This window comes from Piliocolobus tephrosceles, chromosome 5 (assembly GCF_002776525.5).
Source record: "Piliocolobus tephrosceles isolate RC106 chromosome 5, ASM277652v3, whole genome shotgun sequence".
Classification (NCBI taxonomy): domain Eukaryota; kingdom Metazoa; phylum Chordata; class Mammalia; order Primates; family Cercopithecidae; genus Piliocolobus; species Piliocolobus tephrosceles.
In genome coordinates, this window is record NC_045438.1 from 142,765,156 (window position 1) to 142,790,566 (window position 25,411).

Below are 25,411 nucleotides of genomic sequence, written 5' to 3' on the forward strand. Positions count from 1 at the left end.
TCCCCCCCACCCCCGACAGACTTCCTCTGTTGCCCAGAGTGCAGTGGCCTGATCTCAGCTCACTGCAACCTCTGCCTCCCAGATTCAAGCGATTCTCCTACCTCATTCTCCCAAGTATCTGGGATTACAGACATAAATACCATCATGTATGGCTAATGTTTGTATTTTTAGCAGAGATGGGGTTTCACCACGTTGGCCAGGCTGGTCTCGAACTCCTGACCACCCACCTTGGCCTCCCAAAGTGCTGGGATTACAGGTGTGAGCAACCATGCCTGGCTGACTTATTTTTATAATCAGACTAATATGACACTTTCTCATGCCTAATGCCAGGTTTTTATGTGATTTGTGTAATTCCAAAATTACTAAGAGTTGTTAATTAAAAATAAATATTGGCTATTAACAGTAAAACTTTAGCAGCAACAGGGACAAATATATGCCACTTTTTTCCTTTTACTTTTTTTCCGGGGGGCGGGGACGGAGTTTTGTTCTTATCATCAGGCTGGAGTGCAATGGCGCCATCTCGGCTCACTGCAACCTCCGCCCCCCCACCCCCACCCCCACCTTCCCGCGCTTCAAGCAATTCTCCTGCCTCAGCCTCCTGAGTAGCTGGGATTACAGGCGCCTGCCACCACACCCAGCTAATTGTGTGTGTGTGTGTGTGTGTGTGTGTGTGTGTGTGTATTTTTGATAGAGACAGGGTTTTGCCATGTTGGGCAGGCTGGTCTTGAACTCCTAACCTCAGGTGATCTGCCCGCCTCGGCCTCCCAAAGTGCAGGGATTACAGGCTGGGATTACAGGCATGAGCCACCGTGCTCGGCCTCCTTTTACTTTTTATGATAAATCACATTGAAGGAATTCAGAACACACCACTCCAAAATATGTCACTCTGACATATGGACTATTTGGAATTAAAGACACTTGAAAAAACAGCAGGTGCACAAACACTCTGACCTTCCTTTTGTTTCTTAAAAGTAGGAGATGAAAGATGCCCTCCCTATACCAGAAGGAAAGTATCATTCTCATCGAGGACAGAAAATTAAGGCCAAGGAAAATCTGTACAAATAAACCTTGTTACACCAACCCTTATCTCTTGAGTCACTTCTCCACCTAATTAATTACTGTAACCCAACCCCCTTTGTTTGTCACATTTTCACAGCTTACTGCACTTTGTCAGATTCTTCATATAAGCATTCCATTCTTTGTCTTTGTCCTACTCCTGTGCCACGTAAAACTTGCATTCAATAAATTTATATGCTTTTCTCCTGTTGACATCTCTTATGTCAATTTAATTCTCAAGCCCAGCCAAAATATCCTGAGGGCAGAAGTAAAGTTTTGCTTCCTCCACTACAACATTATAGATTTCTCATCAGAAATCATAGAAGTCATGGAACGATAGAATAATACCTTCGAAGTTCTAAAGCAAAATAGCTCTCAATTTAAAATTCTGTGCTCAGATGAACTGTTTTTTGTGTAAAGCTGAAATAATTGTTGGACAAAGACTGGAAAGTTTTGCCACTCACAGATTCATACTAGAAGAACTAATGCTAAAGAATGTACTGAAATAAAAAGATTGAACTCAGAAGAAAGACTGAGATGCAATAAGCAATAATATTACCAAGGAAGATGTAAAAGTATAAATCCATCTAAATAAATATACTAGTTGTAAAAAAACAATAATACTAGAATATTAAGAAAAAACAATGAACCAAAAACACTAGACAATAGTTACAGAAGATGAACGTGGCTGAAACAAATTAAAGCATGTTGATGTCCTTGTATTGTTTATAAGGAGGACAGACATACTGATCGTTATATTTTCTTAAGTGAGGTTTATGTTTTATGTTAAATGTAACCACTAAAATAATAAAATTAATGTAGACTAGAAAGAAGGGGGTAATAGCAAAAAAAAAAAAAAAATGAGTCCAATGGAAAGCAGGAAATCAGAAAGGACTGGCATGACAAATTAGAATGCAAAGGCAAATATAAGAAATGAGTCCAAAATGAAGGTTACCCAATTAAATTTGCCATTTAAAAGACAGTATTTGACTAGGAGTAAAACACAGCTATCCCTTGGTTATAAAATACCTAAAATTTATTGGCACAGAACACTTAGAAGTAAAGGAATGGAAAAAATACATTCCAGACAAAACTGTCCTCCAAAAAAATTGTTTTGCGAAATTAATAGCAGAGATAATATTTAACGAAAAAATAATTTGCAAATTAAAAGCAGAAAAATTATCTAGGTAGATACCCTATTCCTCATTGCGTTAACACCCAAAAACAGCTTTATAGAAAACGAACAGCAGAAATGTATGACAAAGAATGCATTCACAATTATAGTGTATATTTTAATATGTCTGTCTTGGAAAAAGGTAATCAACGCTACCACATATTGGAATGTTAAAAACACACTAAAGCATAATTCATGAGTTTAATAGCAAAACCATAAACCTTTTACTGTGTCTGTCTCTCTGTGTCAGTCTACCAGTTTGCCTCTGTTTCTATCTCTGTCTCTAAAATCTATGTTATTAATTGTAATATATATGCTTAAGAGTCCCAAAGAAACCTGAGTCCTCTACCCTAAACTTCATTTATTTAAAAAAAAAAAATTTTTTTTTTTTGTTTTTGTTTTTTTTTGAGAGACGGAGGTTCGCTCTGTTGCCCAGGCTGGATTGCAGCCACACTATCTTGGCTCACTGCAATTTCCGCCTCCTGGATTCAAGCGATTCCCCTGCCTCAGCTCCCCAAGGAGCTGGGACTACAAGCTTGTGCCACTACACCCAGCTTTTGTATTTTTAGTAGAGACAGGGTTTCACTATATGTTGGTCAGGCTGATCTCGAACCCTGACCTCAGGTGATCCGCCTGCCTCGGCCTCCCGAAGTGCTGGGATTACAGGCGTGAGCCACCCCCCCGGCCTCTTCCCTAAACTTTAGAGTCATAGATTTATGATTTGTTCCACAAATATTGAGAGCTTACAAAGTACCAGGCACAGTTCTAATCGTTTTACTATTATAAATAATGCTGAAACAAACATCTACACGCATGCGGTGTTTTCTTTCTCCTGCAGTGGTTCTTTGATAGATATTTCCAGCATTGGAGAGACAGTGCTGTACGAATCAGATGAGATTCTGTCCTCCTGGAGCCCAAGTTCCTTATTCTCACTCATCTCCCGTATACCCGCCATCATCAAATCTTTTTTTTTTTTTTTTTTGAGAGGGAGTCTCGCTCTATCGCCCAGGCTGGAGTGCAGTGGCCGGATCTCAGCTCACTGCAAGCTCCGCCTCCCAGGTTTAGGCCATTCTCCTGCCTCAGCCTCCCGAGTAGCTGGGACTACAGGCGCCCGCCACCTCGCCCGGCTAGTTTTTTGTATTTTTTAGTAGAGACGGGGTTTCACGGTGTTAGCCAGGATGGTCTCGATCTCCTGACCTCGTGATCCACCCGTCTCGGCCTCCCAAAGTGCTGGGATTACAGGCTTGAGCCACCGCGCCCGGCCCATCAAATCTTAAGGTGTTCTCTCCCTTTGCCATTTCTCCGATTAACATGTCTCAACTGCTCCCCCTAGCTGTCTCACCAGGCTCTTACCACACTCTCCTATGCTGTGGTCGTAACCAATCTACTTGCAGTTCCTTGAACCCATTGCGCTTTAATTCACTTGTGTCTTTATGAGTTGTGTGACTTTTCTAGAATGTTCTTGCTGTTCTTCGTTTAATTAGTTTCTATGCGTCCTTCAAGGATACACTTACACATTACATCATTTGTGAAACTTTCCTTGACCATTCCCCCTCATCTTAGAGTCATTTAGATGTCCCTCTGGTGACCCTGTTGCACATTCTAGTTAAAGGTGTTAATGTTTATGCCTGTCTCTTCTACTAAAATATAAAGGTTTTTATATTTATAAAACTATAAAGTTTTTTATGAGAATGTTTTAATTGTTGAGCCAAATTTTGCAGTGCCTAAAATACAGAAGACACCAATTAATGACTGGTTGAATACATAAATAAAAACACTTTTTTCTGGGTTCCAGCTGCTTATGTTTTAGTATTTAAGTGATAATAGTAAAATAGAAAATTCAGAGTGGAAAGGTCATCAGTCATTTCCCATTTTCACATATTTATTCTGATTTTTGTATTTCTTCCAATCTTTATGCTTATAGAGAACATTTTTCTCTTTCAACATCATGTTTTTTAAAATATATCATAGCATTAGATTTTTAAGTGGTTATGTAATTTTATAATTCTTGTTTTTTAATTCTCAGTTTCGATAGCTGCATCAAGACATATACTGAGCACTTATTTTGTACCACACATTTTTTCTAAATGTGTTATGCACTTGATCTTGTTTAATCCTCAAAACAATCCTATAGCTAGGTATTACTATTATACCCACTTTACCAATGAAGAGATTAAACTTCTTTGGAGCTGTCATGCGCGTCGGTGTGAAGAGACCACCAAACAGGCTTTGTGTGAACAATAAAGCTTTTTAATTACCTGGGTCTGGGGGGGCTGAGTCCGAAAAGAGAGTCAGCAAAGGGAGATAAGGGTGGGGCTGTTTTATAGGATTTGGGTAGGTAAAGGAAAATCACAGTCAAAGGGGGGTTATTCTCTGGCCGGCAGGAGTGGGAGTCACAAGGTGCTCAGTGGGGGAGCATTTTGAGCCAGGATGAGCCAGGCACAAGATAATGTCATCGCTTAAGGCAAGGACCAGCCATTTTCACTTCTTTTGTGGTGAAATGTCATCAGTCAAGGTGGGCCAGGGCATTTTCACTTCTTTTGTGATTCTTCAGTTACTTCAGGCCATCTGGACATATACGTGCAAGTCACAGGGGATGTGATGGCTTCGCTTGGGCTCAGAGGCCTGACAGAAGCCATAGAGCTAGCGCTGGTGCCAGCATTTCAACCCAGATAGTCTGACTCTAAAGCCCACCTTAACTGTGACTATACTAAAGTGTTTGTACCATAATTTAGTTAAATATACCATCTTTCATTGTTTGGGGGGGATTTTTTTTTCTTTTTTTTTTTTGAGATGGAGCTGGAGTGCAGTGGCACAACATCCCCCTCACTGCAACCTTGTCTCCTGGGTTCAAATGATTCTCCTGCCTCAGCCTCCTGAGTAGCTGAAATTACAGGCACGTGCCACCACGTGATGATTGACCTGCCTCAGCCTCCCAAAGTGCCGGGACTATAGGCGTGAGCCACCAGGCCAGGCCGAGCTGATCATTGTTAACTATTTAGGCTGCTGCCAATATTATATTATTGCAATCAATGGTGTAATGAACATCTATGCAAAAATAGCTTTCACTCCTTCTGAAGTACTTGTTTAAACCATTCCTAGATATGGGATGATTAGGTCAAAGACTATACAAGATTTTATGCCTTTTTCTGCATATTGTTACTATTCCAGATTATTGCACCAGAAGGCCAGTAGCAAAGCATGACGGTGTTTCTATTTTATTTTGCCCTCACATAATTTGGTGTTATTTAAAGAAAAATTTGTTTAGTTGGTAGAGTACACCATTACCACATTATTTTAGTTTGCACTTCTTTTCATCAAAGTGAGACTGAACATTTCCATATATATATATATATATACAGTCACACACATCTATCATACATATATATGTGTGTGTGTAACACACATCTATCATACATTGCTCATCAACAGGGATACACAGTCTAAGAAATTTATCATTAGCTGATTTCATTGTATTAACATCAGAGTGTACTTACACAAACTTAGATGATAGAGCCTGTTACGCACCTAGGCTATAGGGTATAGCCTATTTCTCCTGGGTGTCTGTACAGCATGTTACTGTGGTGAACACTGTGGGTAACTGTAACATAATAGTAAGTATTTGAATATCTAAACATAGAAAAGGTACAGTAAATATATAGTGTTATAATATATGGGACCACCATTATGTAAGTGGTCTGGCATTGAGCAAAACATTGTTATGAGGCTCATGACTGTATATGTTTGTTTTTGTCAGTTACTCCCATATTCTGAAATGTCTCTTTGGGTCCATAAAAAATACTTTAAACAACAAATTCAAATTAGTTGTTTTGTAACATTATAAAACTTAAGTTATATTAGACCCTTAAATATAATATTTGCAAAATCTGAATAAAACAATTTTATAATGTAGTCAATGAGAGCCAGTTGAATATTTAAAACTGACTCTTAGAGAAAGCGCTCATTAATTTGAATTGCAGTCACACATGAGCTCCTTTGAAGTCAAATATAATCAAAGCTAACACCAGGGGGAGCCCAGTAGTCATTCCCTGTGAAAATATATCTGACTTTTAATACATTTCTGAAGTGACACTGGAGAAAATATACAGTGAAACTATGAATACTGTATTTAATAGTCCTACGGAGAAAAAACAGAAATCAGTGCTTAAAATATACATTCAGACTTCAACCTTTTAGTAAACTGAAAAAGACATGAGAAGGATGATTATGTGAACAGCAGTTGTAGAACACCCACGAATGCCTGTACAGATCTTGTTTCCACTGTTATTTCTGCCTCCTGTCAGCATAGGAATCAGACATGTCTACTTCAGAATCCAGCTCTGCTACTTCTAAGCTGAGTGTTTTTGAACCAGTTACATAATCTCTCTGTGACTCAGTCTCTTCACCTGTACATGGTAATACCTACCTCACAGGGTTATTGTGAAGATCAAACCGAGATCACATCAATAAAGCATCCAGCACATAGCCCAGGCTCAGATGTGTTAGTTCATTTCTTCATCTAAATCAGTGATTCTCAACCAAGGCTGATTTTGCTACCAATGGTCATTCGGCAATGTTGGGAAGCATTTTTGGTTGTCACAACTAGTGGCAGGTCCGGCATCTCATAGTCAAGACCAGGGATGCTACTAAACATCTTACATAGGACAACTCCCCAGAACAAAAAATTATCTGCCCACAAATGCTAAAAGTGCCAGGGTTGAGTAATCTTTATCTATCTAGAGAAATCTAATGCCATCATTAATATTCCTTTGCTGAGAGCCTATTCTATGTTGGATTCAATTTGAGTTTCTGGAAATACCATGAAATATAAAGATCTTGCCAGGCAGGGGATTACAGTCTAATAGTGGAACTATGGCTTTTCACAGTCTGCGAGTTTGAGGATGGGAAAGAGTGAGGAAAGTTCAGAGGACATCCCTTTTTCAGTTTAGAGTAAGCACCTTCAGCACCTCCACCTCTGTGAGCAAAAGGTTGCAGAGCACCCTGGGTGCCCTCTGGCTGTCTCCATGCTAGCAGAGCAATCCAGAAGAGTTTCTTTCCTGGGGTTTGCTATCCCTTAATTTAGGCTTGCTTCAGAAAGAAGTGCTGGTCACTTCCTCAGGCCTTCTTCTTCAAGTGCTGGCCTCTGCTCCAGTAGATGTTGGGGCACAGGGGCTCTGCCCTTTCCTGCAGAATGGGCCTATGTGAGGGTAGCTTTCACCTGCTGACCCTTCAGCACATCCCCTCCCTCAGTCCTGAGGAGTTTTCTGCAGTTAGCTACGGAGGAGAGTAAGAGCTACTTATGCCCACCGCACATGGCCAGTGGCTCATGAGAGAAAAGGCTTTTGAGTCCGAAGTCCTGTGTGAGTCCTGGCTCTGCTTCTTTCTTCCTGAGGAGCCTGGGGAAAGTCTTGACGTTTCTAGTCTCCACTTTATAGCATGGAAGGAGGAATCTCTCATGAGGTTTCTGTGAACTTTATTTGGTGCTTTGCAAATATAAATCATAATCCCCCTCTGGGAGGGGATTTGCTTATTGAGTCCTGCCTGCCCAAAAGTTCTGTAACCAAGCTCAGAATTTGCCACAAAATTACTCTAGTGTGGCCTTATGTCGACAGCTAGAGGCAGGTGGAATCACGCTTAAAAGCACCTACTGTGTGTCCATTCTGAATTCATCACTTTGCGCCCATTGTTTAAGACACAAGTATGGAAAAGCACTCTAAGGAGGCTACGGGGCTGAGTGAGCTGAATGCCTGGGAGCTCACTTACTGTCTCCTCCACCGCCCATGCTTCTGTCATCAGCCAGGTAGGGAGCTGAGTTCTCAATACACTCCCTTTCCAGTTTCATGTTTTTCTAAAAAGAAAGCAAATGCTTATATCATGTATCCAAAATGCATAACATTTGTAGTTATGACTGTTCCATCAGATCAGAAAGTTACCGGAAACATTTAATGAAACAGTAAGAACCCTACTAGGGCTAATTTTATGGATGTCCTTCTGTGCAGCTTCTATAAGAAATTGTGGGGGATATAATTTAAAATTATGTGTAGTGTTGTGCAACAATAGTAAGGAAACCAATTGGTAGACTCTCAGAGAAGGAAAGCAGAGGCAAGTTTTGGGCTCCCTGCCTGTGTAGGAGAACAAGATCTGAGTCAGTCTGACCCCATACCCGCAGGGAAAGAACACTCTTGAATCTGACCTATTACTTCTACAGCAGATTGTTCAAAGGAAATGTACAGGCATTTTACGCAAACATGCATTTTAAAATGAAATTTTGAGTAAAATAGACTCTCACTTGGAGAGCACTTTCTCTTCTTGCAGCATCTCATAATTGACTCCACTGAAGTAAATCCTGCATCCCAGGCAGCAGCTAAAGAACTGAGGGAAAGGCCACTATACCTTTCAAACATTAACTCATGAGTTGTGCTGGGTCATCTGGCACTGCAATCTCTCCAACCGACTGTAAGCTCTTTGCTTACAGCTTGTCTCCTTGCCTAGCTTGGTGCCTCACTGAAGGAAGCCGTTATGGTGTCCCCACTTCCCCCAGGGAAGAGCCATCAATTATGTTTGGGTCTTCTCTCCTCTCTGCTTCCACTCATATATAGGTGTAAAAAGCATAATAAGTCAGCAGAAAATAAAAACGATAACATATGGAATCTAACATATGCATTCACTAAGCCACAGAACTGGGTAACTACCTACACTAATCCTTCCAAGGATTCTGTGAGTAGTTATTTCTACTTTACCTCTATTTTAGAGGTCAGGAAACTGAGAGGGACTTTTTTTTTTTCCTATGGGCCCTGTTACGGGTTGAATTGCATACTCTCCAAATTCATATCCTGAAGTCTAACCTTCAGTACCTCAGAATACGACCTATTTGTAAATAGGATCATTGCAAATGTAATTAGTTAAGATGAAGTCATACTGGCATAGGATGGGCCCCTAATCCAATATGAATGGTGTCCTTATAAAATGAGGAAATTTGGATACAGAGCCAGACATGCAAACAGGGGGAATGCCATGTGAAGATGAAGGCAGACATCAGGGTAGCACTTCTACTAGCCAAGGAACACCAAAGATTGCCAGCAAACCACCAGAAGCTGGGAGAGAGACATGAAAGAGATTCTCCCTCATAGCTCTCAGAAGGAAACAGCCCTGCTAACACCTTAGTTTCAGATTTCCAGCCTCCAGAACTGTAAAATGATACATTTCTGTTGTTTAAAGCCACCTAGTATGTGATACTTTCTTATGGAAGCGCTAGGAAACTAATACAGTCCCTCAATGAGTTCTTAGCAAAGCTGAGATTTGGGTTCAGCCCTTCTGATTCTCAATCTAATGCTCTTTTCTTCATAGAGTAGCTGTCTCATTTCCTGAGGGGAAGTGACCACTTCTATCTGATTAATCAGGGACTGCCTCCTGAAAGAAGTGAGCTTTGAGCTGTGCTTGAAGGTAAAGTATGTTTTGATGTGTGGAAAAGAGAGTGGAGACTGAGGGTCACACCAAGAGTTAGGAAGGCTCCATGCAAGTTAAGGCTAGAACAGAGAACCCATATAAGGAAGTATATCTGGTTAAAACTTTTGTGTATGCTGAGTACTAGCGATATGGCCTTGCAGTGCTTTATAAATCTGCTGGAGATAAAAGTTGTGATCAATACAAAACCATTTAGGATTTCTGTGAACCTGAGTGTGCCAGTAATTAAAGGGTCAGGCTTTGTAAAATCAAGTTTTTTCTTTGGCTTCCTAATAAAGGCAGGATGGGAAGTAGAGAGGGAGAAGTTCCATGAAATATATCAAATAGCCCAGTCCTACTGCTAGCAGACACTTCTCTCCTGAGTCAGTTACTTGAATCTTTGACTATTACAAGTGATCCTCTGTCTCTGGAAGACTTTTTTGTGTACCCATGTTAAGGTAAAAATATTAGGCAAAACATTTGAAAATGAAGTTTTCTTATCCAAAACAGCCAAAGGGAAAATTTTCAGAAAGTGTTGAAGGGACTGGCACAAACGAATGATTTTGGTTAAACTGATCCCTGGGATATCCAAGCATAAGATCACTGATGGGGCTGGCTGGTGTGGTCCTTTAAGAGATCTCAACAATGACTTGTATCTCAACAGTAAGCCCAGAAAATGCTTATTCAAATGGAGATAAAAACATGACGCAGCCAGCTACAAAACTTGGTTCATTTATCTGCTTTGGACTGAAGGGTTTATATACTGAGAATCTACATCTGTTAAAGGTCATCCCCAACTCCTGAGCATGTGAACCAGGCCTGCCAGCCCCCTGGTGACAAACATGTTTAATCTAATTGCAGGCTCCCCTTTTTGCCAGCTCTTTTCGACTGAACAAGTGCTGGCTTTTTCACCCCTGCCTTAATTTGTGGTTGCACAAATGCTGTAATCCTGATGCAGCAGCTGAGAATGGCTCTCAGATAATCACTCTGTAAAGCAGTATCATTAGCAATATGAACGCTTGCCTGTGGATTGCTATCATTGTGCATGTAGTAATCAGTGCTGAGTCAGAATGGCACAGATTTATAAAAAAAAAAAAAAAAAAAATACAAAGTGTGCACCAAGAAAGGGTTCCACACAAACTATACTTCCCTCTCCCTCTTCCCAACTGTGTACAACATTCCCTAACTCAACTTTGCTACCATCTGCACTCAAATAACTAGAGGAGTAAAATTTTGCTTCATTGTCTAGAAAAAAATGGGCATTGTATTTTGATAGATAAAGAGCTGTTTGAGACTATTTGTTCTCAGATTCTTCTTTGCTATGCTTGGGTCACAGGGAACCCTGATGTGACACATGGCAGTCTCCCCTCCAACAGCTTGCTGTTTCCCTGGGTTTCTGTTATGAAGCTAGGCCCAGTTCCACTGCTCTGGGACCCATAGGCCTTTCGATCTTTCTTTCTTATTCTAGTTAAGGGATTTTTTTTTTTTTTTTTTTTTGGTTGACAGTGAGGAGCCCAAGTTGCTCTCCTGGTTCTCTAAGATCTTCTGATCTTCCCCCAAATCCTCTTCTTTATTCTATATCTTTTCCACAGACGAAGTTCTTAGGAACAACCTGGGAGACTTGCAGACCAGGGCTATGAACTTCCCAGGGTGCAATGGGGAGAATTCAAGCTGGTAATATTTCTTGTTTTTTGGAAACGGGGTTTCGCTCTTGTCGCCCAGGCTGGAGTGAAATGGTGTGATCTCGGGTCACTACAACCTCCACCTCCCGGGTTCAAGCAATTCTCCTGCCTCAGCCTCCTGGATAGCTGGGATTACAGGCATGCGCCACCACGATCAGCTAATTTTTGTATTATTAGTAGAGACGGGGTTTCACCATGTTGGCCAGGCTGGTCTCGAGCTCCTGACCTCAGGTATTCCACTCGCCTCGGCCTCCCAAAGTGCTGGGATTACAGACGTGAGCCACTGTGCCTGGACAAGCTGATCATACTTGATTAACAAGGTAACTAAAAAATGCAAAGTTGTCATTAATAAATGTGAAACTGAAAAAGCCAGTCCTTCAAGATGGATCCCAAGTGGTTAACTGGACCTGAATTTAAAATAGGGCCAAGGACCAGTTGCTAACTAGAGATCACAAGGAGTGCTCTGACTTCCCAGTAAACCCACACCTCTGTTCAACTTTGGAATTTTCAGAGCTCACCTGAACCAACCAATCAGGGATTATCTGTATTGACCAATGAGGTCTCAGCTGTATCAACCAATCAGAACTAAACAAATTTGAATATTTTATTTGCATAAACAGACCTGACTAGGAACTTGGGTGGAACTTTTGCTATACAACCTGTATTAAGGTATACAAGCCCCATTAAGTATGTTAATACATAAAAGTAACTTTCAGCTCTGAATCTTCTTTAGGGCAGTTATAGTTTTGCAGTGGTGATTTCAATAGCACATAGCCAGTAAGTGGTGGGCTCAAAAATTTAACTGGATTCATATACTTTCCCTCTCATTTACGTAGGTTTTTTTCCTATTACATGTTCTTTCTGACCTGAAATATCCTACATCTTTTCTAACTTTGAAGGATTTCTTTGGCCCAAAATGGCTTGCATCTGCCCTATTAGTGTATACAGGCCGCATGAGTGAAGAATGTTAGTGCATAAAAGCTACTTTCCAGTCTGAATCTTCTTTAGGGCAACAATTATTAGCAAGTAGTTTTAAACAATAATATCTGTAACTAAAGTACAAAATGAAAATATTGGCGTACTTTTCCATCAGGTTATTAATTCTTCAACATGTAATCAAGAATGTAGTTAGAACTGGAAGAAACTGTAGAAATCAATCAATCTGGCCTTTCATTTTACATAAGCAATGTAATCCTGGGAGAGTCAGGTGACTTTGTCCAAGATAAAATGGCTTAAGCTGGAATTCACATTCAGGATTCCAGACCCAAGTTCAATAACTCTTCCACCACACTATGTTTGTCGGAGGGAAGTTTCCAGCCCCTCATAGAAGAAGATTCTGTATATATCAGATAGTCTCACTAGATGTTAACTCACCAGGCAACACCAACTACCAAGTGCTGCCCATTTAAAATTGAGCAGCCTTGTAGACCACTCATACACAGTGATTTTTTCCGGGAAACATCAATCTGACAGCCAAAAAAGTTGAAAATTTTAGTCATTAGAACTATTTCAATAGACATCAAAGGAGATTGCCATAAATAAAAACCCAGTGAACTTTCTTAAACTTCTAGCAAAAGAAATTGTGCCAAAGTGTTGGCTTTGATCCTGTTGGTTGCAAATAATGAAGTCAAATTAGTAGTGAAGGATCATATTTTCACTACCATGAAGTTTTTCTGGTAATAGGTAAGCACTAGATGGCAGGCAAGCCGTTGGCTATTGTGTCTCTTTTTATGATGGCATGAGAAGAAAGATGTTCCCTTGACTGTAATCTGGAGTGCAAAGGAAAAAAAAAATGGAGTTTATCATTTCATGCTCTAACAAATTAGTGAACACAGTTATAAATCCCTGGAAATGATTTCCCTGTGAAAATGATTACCTCAACTCTGTTGCAAACGCCATCTTCATTTTTACATACAAAAAATTAAGTTGAGAAAATGTTTAAAACTAATTAGATTCCAGGAAAGCCAATTAGGCAAGCACTAATTCCATATTTAAAGGACGATAATAGATAGATTATTATGATAAGATAAAGATGGATGATGGAAGAGGAGGAATCACAGCAGAAGAAATACCACAAAATGCATCAGGTTTTTTTTTTTTTTTTTGAGACGGAGTCTTGCTCTGTCACCCAGGCTGGAGTGCAGTGGCCAGATCTCAGCTCACTGCAAGCTTCGCCTCCGGGGTTTACGCCATTCTCCTGCCTCAGCCTCCGGAGTAGCTGGGACTACAGGCGCCCGCCACCTCGCCCGGCTAGTTTTTTGTATTTTTAGTAGAGACGGGGTTTCACCATGTTAGCCAGGATGGTCTCGATCTCCTGACCTCGTGATCCGCCCATCTCGGCCTCCCAAAGTGCTGGGATTACAGGCTTGAGCCACCGCGCCCGGCCGCATCAGGTTTTTTGAAGGTCAGCCCCACCCAACCCTCAACGTTCTTGCATCTCCATTGTCAGTCTCCACAGACAATTGGGAGTTTTTCCTTGTATTTTTTTTTTTTTTTTTTTTTTTTTTTTTTTGAGACAGAATCTCGCTCTGTTGCCCAGGCTGGAGTGCAGTGGCACGATCTCGGCTCACTGCAACCTCCACCTCCCTGGTTCAAGCGATTCTCCTGCCTCAGCCTCCTGAGTAGCTCGAATTACAGGTACGTGCCACCATGCCCGGCTAATTTCTTGTATTTTTAGTAGAGACGGCGTTTCACCGTGCTAGCCAAGATGGTCTCGATATCCTGACCTCCTGATCCGCCCGCCTCGGCCTCCCCAAGTGCTGGGATTACAGGCGTGATCCACCGCACCTGGCCTTTTCTTTCTAATTTAACATAACGGAATAGAGTCAAGATAGACCCATTTCTTTTTCCTAAAGAGTATCTCTAAATTGCTGGAATGCTACTTCTAAAATAGTGAATAATCTGAGCTTTACTTTGGGTATAATTCCTAATTCATTCCTGTCCACTTTTAGTAACTTTTTGTTTGTACTCTTAATGATCTTAAAACGTCATTGCACTTTTTTGAGTTGCGTAATACTGGTATGGAAGGAAACAGCATGGTCCCTTTAAATGATACCCAAGCGAAAAGAGAAGTGCTGGGTAGAGGAGGGCGTGGTCCTTGGCTAGGTGACCCCCCCCGCCCCCAGCCTGTGCCCACGGACCTAAGTGAGAACAGGCATTGTTTTTTCCCTGATCAAACGTTGCATTTCCCAAGACCTTCTTGGCCTGCCACGCCCCCATCACGTGCCTATAAAAACCCCCGAGACCGTAGTGCGTGCACATTTAGACAGGTATTCATTCGGAAAAGTAGTCTACTGCGGCAACGCAAAAAACGGGTACCAGTAGACCGCCGGGAAGTTATCTACTTGGTTAGAAAGAGGCGGAATTTGTTCAGAACAGCCAGTAGAACCCAGATTGCACTGCGGGCGCTTAGCGCCAGGGGAGAGCTTTACCATTGCAGTCTACGACATTATATTTCTGCTGCGTTGTCAAAACCTTGCACTCATTCTCTAAGCCCACCTATGCATACACCCCAATCAAGAATTTGAGAGAAACTTCTCTGTCCTTTAAGGTAGAGAGTTTAATTGAGCTGTTTAACATAAACCGCCTATAGACAACAAGACAAACTACAGGGACCTGTAACAAGTCGGCTGCGGCTTCAGGAGTTGTAAACAATAATCCTCTAGGCACTGAGTTCCACAACCTGACTCTATAGAGAATTACTCCCATAGAGAATTAAGCAGCGGGGCACTGAAGAAGCAGGCCACTTCATCGCATTCCCTGCCAGAAGGACAAGGAAGCTGCTCCTTTTCAACACTGTACTTTGGCCATCTTTTTAAAGAAAAATATTTTAACCTCTACTCCCAGGAAAATAACAGGCCACAAAGACAGTTTCTGAGATTATTACGTAATACGTGAAAGACAGCTATTTAGGCTGGGCGTGGTGGCTCACGCCTATCCTCCCAGCGCTTCCAGAGGCAGGCAAATCACCTGAGGTCAGGAGTTCGAGACCAGCCTGGCCAACAATGGAGAAGTCCCGGCTCTACTAAAAAATACAAAACTGTGGCGGGCGCCTCTAATCCGAGCTACGCAGGAGGCTGAGACAGGAGACTCACTTGAACCCGGGAGGCGGAGGTTGAAGTGAGCCGAGATCAGGCCACTGCACTCCAGCCTGGGCGACAGAGCAAGGCTCTGTCTCAAAAGAAAAAGAAAACACCAGCTGTTTTAAAAGTCCAGATTTTTAATACAAATGAAGTGCTACAAAGGTTGGAGTAGCACTATTGGACATCTTGGTTGTTTCTATACTTTCATATGTTATAGCTGGTACTATAGCGAACATCCTTACAAATCAATTTTTAGCCAAATATCTGTCCATTTTAAGGTTTACATATTTTAAAATCAATTTACATACTCTATGCATCCCACACTTCATTTTGGATTTAGTTTTCTGCTTAAATATAGACGTATCTAGTTCTTAATAAGAATATATGGTGGAAGTTGAGTAAAACCCTCAAAATATTTGTCTATGTAAAGTCTTTCATCCTAATTTTGAATGATAGTTTAGATAGGTAACATTTTAGATAAACAGTTATTTTCCTTTCTTACGTGGAAATACTTCACTGTCCATTTATTATCTGGCTTTGCTGATAAGAATCCACTGGCAATGTAGTTATTATTTAGTACATAATTTTCACATTTTTCTCAGCTTTTGAGGTTTCTTTAGCCTTTATTTTCTACATTTTCAATGTAAAGTTTCTGGTGTGGGTTTATTTTTATTTACCAGGTTTAGAAATCACTATGTATTCACATTCGGAGGATTCATGTTTTCATTTCTGGAAACTCAACTGTTATCTCTTCAAGTTGTTATTCTCTTTGTTATTCTCAAGTTATTCTCAAGTTATTCTCTTTGCAATTGCTATAGACATATGTTGTCGACTCTAAAAACAATTATCTTCTTTTTAATTTTTATCTAGTGTGTCTCTGTGTCTTCCTATGTGAATTATCTGCAATATGTGTATTCACTGATTCCAACTGTGACTGGTCAAAAGTTATTTCTTGCACTAATATTATTTCAGTAATTATATATTTTATTTTCATGATTTTAATGGGTTCTTATTTATGTCCACTTGTTTATATTTCATTCTGCCTATTTTAAAATAATTGTTTTAATTATTATACCTATATTATTGTAAGGGTTCTAAGCAAACATACACTGGTATTATAATTATTAAATTTTATATTTATATATTTGTTTAGGTAGATAATACATTCATATGGTTCAAAATTCAGAAGGTACAAAGAATATTCCGTGAAGTCTCCTTCGTACTCTGTCACCCAGTGCCTGTTCCTGGAGGCAAGTAAATTACAGATTCCCTTATAAACATAAGTTACATATATTTTAGCAAACACAAACATATCTATTTTAAAGGTATTTTTATATGGCTGTATTGTTTTTATTTCATTTGTTTACTCCCTGAGTATTGATTTTGTAATAGTCTCTTCAGCATTAGCTTTTCTCATGAGCTTTTTTCCCAATGACCTTAAAAACTTTTTGTTTTATTTATTTTTAAAATAAATTGTATTGTGTATATTTGGGTCTTACAACATGATGTTACGGGACACATATAGATAGTAAAATAGTTACTATAATGAAGTAGATTAACATATCTATCATCTCACATCGTTATTTTTTGTGACAAGAGCAGGTAAAACCTACTTACATAACATAAAATTCTAATACAATACAATTTTATTAACTTTAGTCCTCATGTTGTACATTAGATTTCAAAATTTGTTCATCCTAGCATACCTGCTATTTTGTATCCTTTGACCTACATCTCCCCACTGCCTGTGCCCTCCCCTCCTCACCCCCCAACCACTGTTTCATCCTCTATCTCTCTGTATTTGAGCTCTTTTTTACAAAACCCCAAATATTCCACATGTAAGTGAGATCATGCAGTATTTTTCTTTTTTGTGCCAGGCTTAGTTCACTTAGCATAATGTCCTCCAGGTCCATTCATGTTGTGGCAAATGGCAGGCTCTCCTTCCTTTTTAAGGCTGAATGTATATACCACATTTTCTTTATTCATTAATCTGTCAATGGACATTTAGATTGTTTCCGTATCTTGGCTACTGTGAATAATGCTGCAATGAACATCAGGGTGAGATATCTTTACAAGGTGATGATTTCTTCTATTTTGGGCATATACTCAGAAGAAGGATTGCTGATAGTTCTGTTTCTAACCTTATGAACTTTAGAATTAAAGTTTGTAGGCTTATGTAATCATGATCTCTTTCTTTCTCTTTCTCTTTCTATTTCTCTGTCTATTTCTCTTTCTCTCTCTGTCTCTTCTAAGTTCTTGTCAGGTAGTTTGGTGCTTACATAAGATTGGCCTCTTAGGGCCATAGCGAAAAACCTACATTTTGCACTGGGGGCCTATGACTCCTTCCCTCTAAAAATACTGTGGATATTAGAGGTTGCATAATGGTGTAGTGGGTGATTTGGCACAGGTCCAGCTCCCTAGGTTTGAGGCACTCATAAGCCTTTGGCCCAGCAGTGCCACTTAGTTTTTCCAGCCTCTTTTCATGCCTGTGAAGTCCATCTCCAGCCCCTGGTTTTGAGCAGTGAGACCCACTCCTTTCTCCCTGCTCAGGGACCTTCCTGGTGCCTGCTGCTGCTCCTTCTTGCCTCAGAATCTGGAGCCCAGCAAGATCTCAGGCTCTGCTTTATCTTACAGGAAAAGTCTCGTCTTATTTGTGAGCCTTATTTTTTTAAATTATTTCTTATCGCTGATTCTGACAGTGCTATGCATTTGGAGTGGTGGCCCAGGGAGATGCTTTCTCAAATCCTGAACATACAGCATCATTTTCACTGGAAGTCAGTATTATTTTTCAGATAAGGAAAGGGATATATAGAGAAATTTGTTGATTTTCCCCAGGTTATACAGCTAGCAAAAGTCAGAATTGGAAATAAATACCAGGGAACCAGCCTCAGAGGCAAGGCTTTCTCCATCGCTCTGTGATGAAAGTTTCTCATCCGTGCTGGTAACTGTGCTAGGAGATGTATACTCACATAGTGGTCTGGCAGAGCCAGTCGGAGTTGCTACTAAAGTCTAAAACAAGGGTTTCAGATCTTACTGGAAGGTTTTCACCTCGTTGGAGGTGACAGAGCCCCACAGATACAGCAACTACAGGAGAATTATGATTAAATTATGGATATTAATTAAAGAATAATAGAAATTGGGTGAAAAGAGATAGTGGAGAGTGGAGCAGATTTATGGAAAAGCTGGGACTTAAGAAGATCCAAGAAGAAAGGGTACATTTTAATTGGTCAAGGGCAAAAGGGATGAAGTGGAAGGTGGAAAGAAGAGACGAGAAAGAGATCAAGAAGAGAGACTAGGGAGCTGTGAAGTCACTGCAGAGAGAGGAGGGAGCGTGGAGGGAGTGTGGGAGAAGAGGAGAGTGGAACTGATTGATGTCAGTGGAAGGAGTCAGGGAGACTAAGATGGCCCAGAATGTTAAGAAAAACAAGGGAAGGTCCACAGTCAAAATAATTAGTTCCTTTAACCCTGGAGGGAATGAAGAGAGAAGGTCCTTGAGAAGGCAGAAGCGGCAGTTTATCTCCCAGGTTGTGACTGTTTGTTATTATAGTTAGAAACTCAACATTGTCCTAAAAGTCTCATAGAGGAGGTTATGGCTATAAGTGTCCCTAACTCTCAAAAAGCAAAAGTAAGCTAACTATTGCTAAAATAAAAACCTATAAAAACCTACAAGCTTTTGCCTTCAAGAACTTATAAACAAATAAGCAATCAAGAAGCAAAACGGAAGCTTATGGGTCTGGCAGTAGGGCCTCTGAAGTTGTTTTTACACCAAGTCTTGTCCAGGTTTAATCAGAAAGTCCGTTTGTTATATTAAGTCCACTCCAGCTACTGGGTGTTATAGAACTTGGGGCTGAATTAACCAGAAATTGCAATATCAAGAGATAAAGTAAAGCTGGATACCCACACCAATTTTACTGAAATTTTACAAAAATGAGTGATTGAGATCTATCACTTAACTATTTATTTTAGGCTACACTATGCAGCAAATATGATTACATTTTTATTTTGCTTTATAATCATGTAGACCCAATAAAAGATTACATTAAGCACTGCCCAATCCCCAACTATGTTGTGCAGTAGATTCTTAGTCCACCAACACCATCATCACCACCACCACTGTCAACAGCATTCTTGATTACAACTAAAATGCTTGATATACCAAGGACTGCAAGACACAATTCCTTGGTGTCAATAACTTTACAATCCACTTAAGAAGAAAAGTATCCATAAATATAAATTAACACTATTTGGAGGTATAGTTGGCAGATAAGTAGGACAGTGACTACCTGGGATCATAATTCAGGGGAGGGAGTGGTGTGTCTGAGGGCCTGACCAATTGAAGAAGGCTTCATTCATTCTTAATAGGTATTTGTTGAATGAATGGATAAACACACATCTTTGGACCAAAGCACAGCTTTCGGGATGTCATTCTACTTTTTCCCAACCCATCAAATACATACTACATGGGCTCTGATAAGAGACTTCTGCCTACTAGAAGCCTCTGCTTCAGCTCCCTGATCTGCCTCTGGTTTTTCATCAAAAACCTAAGTCCGTTTATCTTCCTTGGTCATCCATAAATGAATCCACCAGCACCTACATTATAGGATATAGTTAACTCATTCCTCACATGGAACAAACCCACCCTCTTGCTATTCAAAGATCTTCACCAGCCCTTTCTTTGCATGCTTGGAAAGGTCTTCATCAACTTAAGATTGTAATAGAGCAGGAAACCTGAGAGCTTCTGATAGAGTCTCAGCTATGTGCCATGACTGAAAGCTTGCTGGTGCTCAAGGTAAGTAGCTTCTTTCAATGGATCTGAACAAGTTATTCCTAAAATAATAAAACGTCCCTTCCCACCCTCATCCTCCTCTCAGCCACCACTAGGTAGACACTGAGGAGGATGCACATCCTTAGCTAAGAATGCGGTACACCCATTACAGGAGCAGCAAACCTCAAAGACTCTCTTCATGTAGCTAAAGGAAGAGTCATAAATAACGCAGATGTGGCTCAGCCTTGGGTCCAGCTCTGATTTTTGCCAGTTCCATAAAAGCTCTATTTAGGAACGGGAGATTAAAATTAGAGCCTTCATACATTGCTAGTGGGAATGTAAAATGTTGCAGCTATATGGAAAACGGTTTGGCATTTCCTCAAAAACATAAACATAGAATTAATATATGAACCACCAGTTCCACTCCTACATATATACACAAAAGAATTGAAAACAGGGATGCAGATGCTTATATGACAATGTTCCTTGCAGCATTATTTACAATAACCAAAGGGTGGAAACAAACCAACTGTCAATCAACAGGCAAATGAATAAACAAAATATAGACTACTCATACAATGGAAAATAATTCAGCCATAAAAAGGAATGACATTCTGATATGTGCTATAACATGGATAAATCATGAAATTACGATGCTTAGTAAAGCAAACCAGACAAAAAAGGACAAATATATGATTCAACTTATATAAAATATCTAGAATAGGTGAATTCATATAGACAACATAGATTAGAGCTTAACAGAGAATGGAGAAGAAGGAAATTGGGAGTTATTGTTTAGTGGGTACAGAGTTTCTGTCTGGGGTGATGAGTAAACTTTAGACATAGTGGTAATCATTGCACAAGATTGTAAATGTAATTAGTGTCACTGAATTATACATTTAAAAATGGTTAAATGGAAATTGGTGTGCTAAAAACACACACACATATGTATCTATGACTATAATCATTTTAAAGTTTAAAAAAGTGATAGTGGAAGAGAATGCATTTGTGACATATAGAGTGGATTTTCTCAAACCAAACAAAGTATGTTGCAATAAATAAATATAAAATAAATTCAACTGCATTAAAATAAAAGGCTTCTTCTGTTATTTAAAACACAACAAGAAAACAGGAGATTAAGAGGAATTAATCACTGCAGAATAATGTGATGTCCTGGAAATAGAGAATGTCTTTTCCTCTTTGTAGGTTCAGGCAGTCTCAATTCTGAAAATAGTTGTTTGTCCTGTGAAGGGTGTATGTGTGCACAGTTAGCTCACCATTTGGACAATCAACAGAAGAATCTGGCATGTGTGGTTCACCCTGTGGTGCTTCCTGAACTCTCTTTAAGCTCCCACAAAGTGTACTCCAGGCTGAATGACCCGGACTTGGAGAATTGTCCTTCTGGGAGGTGTGGTGGATCCCACAGTGAGAAAGAACCTGCAGAAAGGGGCCAAGGCTTCCTGAAAGGTGCATGAAAATTATCTGTTGTTGGCCGGGCATGGTGGTTCATGCCTCTAATCCCAGCACTTTCAGAAGGTGAGGCAAGTGGATCACTTGAGCCCAGGAGTTTGAGACCAGCCTGGGCAACATGGTGAAAGCCCATCTGTTAAAAAAATAAATAAATAAAATAAATAAATAAATAAATAAATATATAAATAAATAAAATGGTAGGTAGGAGCATGGGGTTCCAGAGTCAGACTCCCTGACTTCCCACTTGTAAGAGCTATGATAACGAACATGTTGTTTAGCTTCTATCTACCTCGGTTTCTTCATCTCTGAGTATCATGATAGTACCTATCTCACAGGGATTTGGTGAAGACTAAATTACTTAAGGTATGGAAAGCACCTAGAAGTACCTGGCACATAGAAAGCCTTAGTAAATAGTAGTTCTTAATATGAATTATCTATATGTTGGAGGTAAGGGAGACCTGAGGGGAAGAAAATCAAGTTAGGAAAAGGGTGTGCAATGAAGGGAACCCCTGTAAACAGAATTCTTGGGTCATGAACAGCTCTAAATACACTGTTCTACACTAATTTTTCTGAATTATCTATAACACTTCATGAAGCCTGAAATTACTGCACAGTCTAGTATAAGGTAGGGGTGTCATGAAGAATAAAGGGTGAAGACAGTAAAGGAAAGTGGGGCCTGCCCCACAGAAACTCTGCCCTTGCCCCAGCAGTCTCCTTTCCACGGGGATGGCATCAGAGTTCCAGGAGAGAAGAGAGCAGGGCACATGTTGGGGCCAGGAGCATGCAGAGGCACCCATGAGAGACACTCAGGTACCTAGAAGAAGGCTGCCGTGGTCCCAGATTTGCTGGACAGCACTGTTGGAAAAGGAAGGGATGGAGAGGGGAGCATGGGTTACTTGGGAAACATTTTCTTCATATTTCTTCTGTATTTCTACCTGCCTAGCCATGTGAGCTCACCAAGCACTTAAGAACAAAACCCAGTCCAGGATGAGTGTTCTGGTCTCCTTCTTCCAATAAAAAGTGATTTTTGGCAGCTCTCACTTTAATGCCAGCTCACCAGGAAGTCAGTCCTAGTGAGGGCATGTGAGAACTATAGAAGGATTGGTGGTATGGATTTCTTTTAAGATATTGCCCTTCCTTCTCCTTCTCTATCCTTCTTCATTACGTCAGGGGTTTGTTAGTCAAACCACCAGCTAGAACATTTCAAAGGTCACAAGACAAAAGCAATTACCAGTACTTTTTGTTTCCAATTGCAGATTTATTTCCACACACACTAAAAAAATCTATGTTGAAGTTACAGAATTGCCATGAATGCTACACACCATTCAGACTCAGCAGAAAGCTCACAAGAAAAGCACAAAATGAATGCACTCAGCTGCCCCTGTCCCCCTGGTGACCAGGGAAGGACAGACAGAGCCAAGTAACAGGGGAGCTGACTCTTTGGGAGGATAGGAAAGCCCAAGGTCAAGGCGAAAACAACACAGACATTGCACGGTGAGGCAGGGATAGATCATGCCGGTGGAAGGAAGGCCCTAGCGTCCCTCCTCTTGCCCAATAATAGCACACCATTTGTGAGTTTGCCCACTGTGTCCCCAACAGCAATGCACAGATACAATTCTACCAGCAAGAGCACAGAAACACAGTAAGAGCAAAAGGCAAAGCAGTTTGAGATTATGGGTTGATTTTCAGCCCAAGACACAAAGCCAGCTCAGACTTCTGAATTTTTCCATCCTTGTTCACATCGCAGTGACGCAAGAGAATCTCGCGGAACTTATCAAGGTCCACCCCGCTGATGCTGGGCTGAGGGCGACAAAAGTAACATGTTAACAGGCAAGCCAATGGTGTTCCCACCCTTTAACACCCTCTCTGATGCTCTCTAAGCTCAGGGTGTCCTGCCTTGGAGGAGACAGGCCACAGGGAGTGAGGGAATGAGTCTATCGCCTCATCCCACCAAATGCTGCCAAGGGTAAGTTTTCTGCCAACAGTTTCATTTCTCAGCATGTCCCTTCAGGCCAGAAAACCTTTACTTCCACATCACTTCCCTGCAGTTCTTAGAGAAACACTGTCTTATTAGCAAGCATAGTAAAGATACGTTGCCTCAAAGTAGAGAATTATGATCATAAATTTCTGCCTTGCTGCACTGATGAGAGAAGACACATTTCATTATCTCCCTGTAGGAGATTTTTGTGCCTCTGGTTTAAAAAAAAAAAATGGTTATACTGAATGTAAATCTAAAACATGTGGTCGAGCTAGGGATGTAACATTTACTCCAAGGGATATGTTAGGGGGCAAGAAAGAATGTTAGCTAGAAATATGATACATGTTAGCTAGGAAAAGTTTTTTACTTCAAGCTCAAAGGCTGCAAAAGTGAGGAATGCTTTAACAAATTGATTCTCCATAGGTTACTTCATTTAAGCTTCACAATAATTCTGGGAAGTAAATAATTCCACCTCTTTTACAGATTAGGAAACAGAGGTGCAGAGAAAGCTTAAGCTTCCTGCCAAGCTGGAAAGTTGTGGCAGCATTTTTGAGCCCAAGAATAGTCCAACAGTCCTCTGACAATTGGAGATAGTCCTTAATAATCCTCTGATTCCAATTGAGTGCTCATTGCAAAATTTCATACCATTCTCGTGGAGAAAAGGCTGGCCTAAGGAAATTACATGAGTGCTGATGCAACTGTGAATAAACGTCAAAATCAAAGAGCTCATCCTTCAAAATGGATCTCACGTGGCTCACTGGCCTTAAATTTTTTTTTTTTTTTTTTTTTTTGAGATGGAGTCTCAGCCGCTCAGGCTGGAGTGCAGTGGCAGTGATCTCGGCTCACTGCAACCACCGTCTCCCGGGTTCAAGCGATTCTCCCCTCTCAGCTTCCCAAGTAGCTGGAATTACAGTCACCCGCCATCATGCCCAGCTAATTTTTGTATTTTAGTAGAGACAGGGTTTCACCATGTTGGCCAGGCTGCTCTTGAACTCCTGACCCCAGGTGATCCGCCCACCTTGGCCTCCCAAAGTGCTAGGATTACAGGCGTGAGCCACGGTGCACAGCCACTGGCCCTAAATTTAAAATAGATCCAAGTGGTCCTTTTTTGACTAGAGATGACAGCTTACTCAAGTTTCCTGAAAACCAGCACCTTTTTCTTTCTGGGGCTTTCAGAGCTCATCCGAACCAACCAATCAGAACTCAGTTAAATTAACCAATCAGAACTCAGCTCCAACAACCAATTGGAACTAAGCAAGTTTGAATCCTTTATTTGCATAAACAGAACTCGCTGGAAACCTGGGTGGGCACTGACTGTAAGATTCAAACCCCCTTTTGTTCTCTGCACCCTGGTTTACACTGAAAAGTGTGTCCTCCATTTTCCCGTTTTTTCCTTTTTTTTTTTTTTTTTTTTTGAGACGCAGTTTCACTCTTGTCACCAAGGCTGGAGTGCAGTGGCTAATCTCAGCTCACTGCAACCTCCAACCTCCACCTCCCAGGTTCAAGTGATTCTCCTGCCTCAGCCTCCCAATTAGCCGGGATTACAGGTGCCCACCACCAAACCCGGCTAACTTTGTATTTTTTCCGTAGAGATGGGGTTTCACCATGTTGGCCAGGCTGGTCTCAAACTCCCGACCTGTGATGATACGCCGGCCTCGGCCTCCCAAAGTGCTGGGATTAGAGGCATGAGCCATCATGCCCAGCCCCATTTTCAAACTATTAACGGGAATAAAGACTTTCCACCAAATTCCTTTTGAGAAA

General features: G+C 40.7%; 1 protein-coding gene across 1 annotated transcript in view; it reads right to left on the bottom strand.

Annotated features, from left to right (window-relative positions):
- Positions 1–22,909: 22,909 nt before the first annotated feature.
- The window catches only part of SCGN (secretagogin, EF-hand calcium binding protein), a 49,428-nt gene continuing 46,926 nt past the window's right edge, over positions 22,910–25,411 (bottom strand). The window contains exon 11 of the mRNA XM_023209658.2: positions 22,910–23,472. Within this exon, the coding sequence (XP_023065426.1) occupies positions 23,344–23,472 (129 nt within the window). The 3' untranslated portion in view covers positions 22,910–23,343. The remainder of the gene's footprint in view (positions 23,473–25,411) is intronic.